At 38.4% G+C, this 6,000-nt stretch overlaps 1 protein-coding gene across 1 annotated transcript in view; it reads left to right on the top strand.

Annotated features, from left to right (window-relative positions):
• The first annotated feature begins 4,669 nt into the window (after positions 1 to 4,669).
• Positions 4,670 to 6,000, top strand: part of LOC109404609 (protein Atossa) — a 56,615-nt gene continuing 55,284 nt past the window's right edge. Inside the window, exon 1 of the mRNA XM_019677514.3 lies at positions 4,670 to 5,553. Coding sequence (XP_019533059.3) covers positions 5,494 to 5,553 — 60 coding nt within the window. The 5' untranslated portion in view covers positions 4,670 to 5,493. The remainder of the gene's footprint in view (positions 5,554 to 6,000) is intronic.

Genomic DNA, 6,000 nt, shown 5'->3' with positions numbered 1-6,000 from the left:
GGAACCTGGAACCACCCAAGGAAGTGGCCATTTCTCAAACAGTTATGAAACAAGGCTTGCGACATATCAATCTTCATGATTTTGCAAAACAAGTATGGTAGACGAGAATTTAGATGTTTTTGGACATATTGGCCACCATTCCGGATGTTCCGGGAATCTGGAACCACCCAGGGAAGTGGCCATTTTCCCAAACAGTTATGCAACACGGCTTGCGACATATCAGTCTTCATGATTTTGCAAAACAAGTATATTGGAGTAGAATTCGGGTATTTTTGGACATATTGGCCACAATTTCGGATGTTCCGGGAACCTGGAACCACCTGAGGAAGTGGGCATTTTTCAAACAAATATGATACAGGTTCCCGGAACATCCAGGATGGCGGCCAATATGTTCAACAATCTCATAAATCTACTCTAACTTACTTGTTTTGCAAAATCATGAAGATTGATATGTCGCAAGCCATGTTTCATAATTGTTTGGAAAATGGCCACTTCCCCAGGTGGTTCCAAGTTCCCGGAACATCCGTAATTGTGGCCAATATGTCCAAAAACCTATGAAGTCTCCTCTAACATACTTGTTTTGCAAAATCATGAAGATTGATATGTCGCAATCCATGTTTCATAACAATTTGGAAAATGGCCACTTCCCGGGTGGTTCCAGGTTCCCGGAACATCCGGAGTTGTGGCCAATATGCACAAAAACGTCTAAATTCTCCTCTAACATACTTGTTTTGCAAAATTATGAAGATTGATATGTCGCAAGCCATGTTTCATAACTGTTTGGAAAATGGCTACTTAGCTGTTTGGAAAATGGCCACTTCCCCGGTCCCAGGTTCCCGGAACATCCCGGATGGCGGACAATATGTCTAAAAACCTCTGAATTCTACTCTAACATACTTGTTTGGCAAAAACATGAAGATTGATATGTCGCAAGCCATGTTTCATAACTGTTTGGAAAATGGCCACTTCCCCGGATGGTCTCAGGTTCCCGGAACATCCGGGATGACGGCCAATATGTCAAAAAAACCTTTGAATATTCCTTCAATATACTTAGTATACAAAATTATGAAGAATGAATCATGACAAGCCTGTTTTTAGAATTATGCGAGAAAAAATGTCATGTGTAGGGAACGTTTGAGAAGTGTCCTCCGAACGCACCCCAAACGCGACCCGGAACATCCGGAACCGAAACCAGACAATCCCAATTTACTCAAACTATGCGTCTGTAATAATAAAATATAATTGAACATGTTTGCAATCATATTGCATGTGTTTTTTACAAGTAATCAGTGGTTAAAAGGAAGTTGGTCCATTTTTGACCTGATTTGACCCATATAACCCCTTCAATAACTCAGACCCCAAGGACCAAAATACCATTTTAATATTTTTCCATACAACTAGAGATGTAGCGCGATCTTCGTACAAAATTTCGTAAAAATTGGTTGGAAAATGAAGTCACAGTGATTTTTTGAAATTAAATTCCCAACTAGGACCGAAACGGGTTAAACAGAGACGCCATTTGTGTTGATGGTAAACGAGTGTCGCTGTAAATTTACACGCCAATTGAAATTTATTGTTTAATTAACAGAAAATCGAATGTTATTCAATTCACTTTTCAATTTGAACATGAAATTGATGTGCCATTGAATTTTAAGTTCATAAAAGTGTAAAATTGTATGTTTTTCTATGCTCTCATTATGTGCATCAAATTCGACTCAATTTTCAATCATTTTTTAGTTTAAATTCGTTTAAATTCACAACGTTTGCCATTTACATATCGTTTAAATTTAATTCTTTTTTTCTGTGTATGGATCAAGGTATCTTCTGATTTTTTTTTTGTAAAGGAAAATGTTTTTCGTTTTTGCAGAAACCATGTTTGAACAAAATTTCACGAAAAAATGGTTTCTGCAAAAATGGAAAACATTTTCCACCTCAAAAAAAATCAGAAGATACCTTGATCCATACTCTACGTGTGCACGAAAACCGATTTTGAAAATATTGCTTCGTTATTTAATAAAAAATCAAAAATCGAAAAAAAGACGGACGCAAAAATTTTCACCCCCGTGTTTTCTTGCGCCTGTCATATTTTTTTTTTTTTCGGAAAAGAGTTTCCAGTGAATAGACTTTTTGAGTGAAATATGCGAGTGATGTGAGCGGAGCAGCTTTATTGGCGGAGTCAAGCATGCGGCATAAATCCGGTGAGAGGGTTCTAATTATTTGTTTAGTTTTGTGTTCATATCTGCACCATTTTAAGGGTCTGTTCCAATTGGAGAATTGAAATTAATTTTTACTTAAATTTGACAGTTCGACACTTAAACTTGACAGTTCTCCTAATGAAATAATTATCGAACTGTCAAATTTAAGTGAAGATTGGTTCTGGTTTTTCAATTGGGGACTACGAAGGTGATGATTTTGTTTGCGGTTTTCTGTGAGAAAGTGAAAGAGGGAAGATTTTTTGCTTTTTTTTCACTCAAACTCCCATAAGAAACCCCGTCGAAAGAAAGAGTGTTTCCCGGCTCATCAACCTTTGTAGTCAAACGAGAGTCAGCAGGACCTTTATTTTTTTTTATCAATTTTTGCTTATGATCAAACGTGATATCTCCAACGTGACTGCTGCTAGCTACTTGCACGGTTTTCTCACTTATTCCATCCATTTTTTGCTCATTTCCTAAGTGACCTCTCAAGCACTGTACATTGTTTGTTCACATTTTTTCGACGATGTTCCCCTGTAAGTTCATGTATTTTGAAACAAACTATCGGGATCGCATAAACTGCTATACAAATGCAGAGAAGTTAGACTGACGAACAGGATGTAGCCTTCAAAAAGAACTAGTCACCAATAATTTTGAAATACCAGCGTCCATACTTTCTGGGGAGGTCTTTTATATAATTATCAATCAATTAAAGCGACCGTTTTTAACATATTAAGCTATAAATTAACGCATAACTTAATCATACTGAATTCCTGATCATTCCTGTACCAAAATCCCATTTCCTTTCTATTTTCGAGGGCGTCGGTGAGTCGCTGGCACCTCGATGAATAGTTATCCCTTCCTTACTATCCTTTCCCATCCACATAACGTATTTCTTATCGTTTCAGAGACCGATCAATGGCGGTTAAGCCTAGGCTTGTTAGCCAGGACACAGTGTAAATGCCTGTGCCCCATCCAGGAATCAAAACGGCCCATGGAGTGACAAAATTTCTTAGCCATGTCACTCCCAACGTTGGTGTTTAAATATACTAAATCACTTTCACTCACTCAAACACATCTACATGATTAACTCAAATACACTTACACAATCTGGATCTTGTCGCATCACTCGCTTATAGTGATTCCCAAATCACCCCATTCCCAATATCCAACTCCTTGACACCTATGGGAGTGTCGGTGAGTCGCTGACCTCTTGTAAAGTAGGTGTCATCCCAAGCAACACACATGTCATATTAAAGTTACGGCAGCGCAAGTTTTGGTTGTATAAAAGTTATTTTGACGTTATTTTAACAAGATGTTAAAATTACGTTATATTTACTTCTATACAACCAAAACTCGCGCTGCCGTAACTATTATATGACATGTGTGTTGCTTGGGATATCATCACATCCTTTCCTATCCTCGTAACGGAGAAGATGGGCGTGGCCGGCAATGGAAGTTCTCATGTCTTTTTTACTTCAACCTCTAGTTGGATAGCTGTTCCTTCCCAAATAGCATTCCATAAGCAATTAGAATAGGAGTATTAAAGTTTTAACATGACAACTTTCAGTATGCAATCTACGAATTACCACGCAACGCAACGCGCAACGCAACGCAAAAAATCAAAAATCGAAAAAAATGAGAAAATGCTTCCAGTTTCGCCTTAAGTTACTTCTCTCATATTTCTTGTCATTATTAATACTTGTAGTACATTGAATATGTATTACATGCATTATGAAAAGTTGCTGTGGAAATCAAAATTGATTCCACATTCATAGATCGGGGACATCTCGTACCACCCGTTCCGTTTCTTTGATAACAAAATACATTTAAATCGATGGGAGTGTCGTAGCTAAGAAGGTTAATGTCACCCCTTGGTCATCAGCTTCAGGAATGGGACAGAGGATTTTACACCATGTTTCCTGACCTTAATGTCTAACCTTAAACGCCATTACACGCTCGGGGTTTTCCAGGAATTTATCCACTGTCTGGAAATTATTCTACAATTTGACTAGACTTTCAAACAGTTAATTTACAGAATTTTGAGTAGTACATAATATGAGGCATTCAATTCAAGAATTTATATATTTACCTATGATCTTGAAAGCAACCTTTCGAGCATCTTTTATGTGACCATTTAAAATTTTACATATGAAACGTAACAATACTGTTCCTCTATTCTCCTGTAGCGTTTCATAATTTATGTACGACCCCTAATGAATCGGGTTTTCACAAAACAATTCAGTACTTTAAAAAACTTCAGGTAAAAGTTTCGAAAACCTTTGTTTCAAAGATTTCTTCGGGAATTCCACTGGAAATGTTCGTTTATATTCTGACATAAGTATTTCCTAGAATTTCTTCAATAATTCAAGCAAAAGTGTTTCTCATGATCATTATCATAAAATTCACAAGAAATTAGTGCCTGCAGTGACCTAAATAGTAGACAAAAAAGCAATTAATTGGAGTTTGTTATGGCGATTTCGACTGGATACCGATTAGATAGTTTTGGATTGGCTATCTTAGTTATATATACTGTTTCGACGTTTCGGCCTATTGGCTGTGACCGTCTTCAGGGATTGTATTGTATTGATGTTGAGTCTTCATGCCTGCTTTTTGCTATTTTACAATATTGGAGAAAAATCACACTAGATTGCAACAACCAATTTAAAATGGATGTTACGTAATCAGGAGCTGATAGACACTGGATCAATTTGTAATCGAAACCGGATACCTTCTGCATGATCTTTCTCGCTTGCGTAAGTTACATCGATTGATTAGTAAAGTGCCCCACCTCAAGACCTGCAGACCCCTGCTCATCTGAGAAGGAACTCGTTCGCTTTTCTTCTGCATCGACTGACTGACTGACTGACTATACCTAAGTATACGCGCCCGCCGTTCGTTCGCCGGAATAAAGCCCTGATGCTGATGATGTTGGAGAAAGGTTATCTGCGGGCAGTCAAACCAGCAGAGCCAGCGTGATTCTTTCATCTTTCATCCCCAACAACCAACCGATAGGCATGAAGCAAAGGCAGCAACCTCTCCAGTGAGAAGCGAGCACTTTCTCAGTCAGAACGTATTCAGTGTCTGCCTGTACTCCTAGAGCACGGTGTGCAAGCAAGTCGTACCCTATAAAGGGAAAGCAGAGCGGTGCAATAGAGTACGTCGGCTGTGGACAGTACTTACGACGAAACTACCCACGCCACAACGAGTTGTAATTTTACCTCGTAAAATACACACGGTGCTGGGTGCTTCCTCCTCGTTGAACCTCTTAAGTAGTGTCAGTCAGTGTTCTGTGTTGAAAATGTGGATTCGCGATAATTTGCTGCCGCCTGCGAGAGTGGACAGCTCAATGGACACGAAGGTAATGGCGATAGGGGAAAGTGAAGTAAATGTGCAATTGTGCATATTTTTTTCACTTGCATTGAGTTCCGAAAAAAAAAATAATTGAAGTGTTTGGCTTGTGAGTAGTGTATACTTTTGGCGTTATGAAACTATTATCAACAACTATTCTAACCGTCTTGAATGTGAATAACAGTCCATTTTAAACCACATTCCCCTGCATGGTTCTTTTTCAGACAGGAAGAATCGTGCCAGCACTAATTAAGTTTTGTTTTACAAAGAAAGCTCCGCTGATGCTACCCGGACTTTGACCCTCTTTCTGGTACATCTAGCAAGGTGAAACAGAAAAGAAAGGAAGAAACATCAAAGTACAAATCTGCGGAAGAAAAAAACGTGTGAAGTGTAAGCCTAAACAAGCTTGAAACCCTTTGAATCTTTATTACATTAGAGAAGTCGCTTCTTGAGTTTA

The sequence above is a fragment of the Aedes albopictus genome, chromosome 2 (assembly GCF_035046485.1).
Source record: "Aedes albopictus strain Foshan chromosome 2, AalbF5, whole genome shotgun sequence".
NCBI classification, from domain to species: Eukaryota; Metazoa; Arthropoda; class Insecta; order Diptera; family Culicidae; genus Aedes; species Aedes albopictus.
The sequence above is the reverse complement of the archived record's forward strand: the minus strand, read 5'-3'. Positions and strand labels throughout refer to the sequence as shown.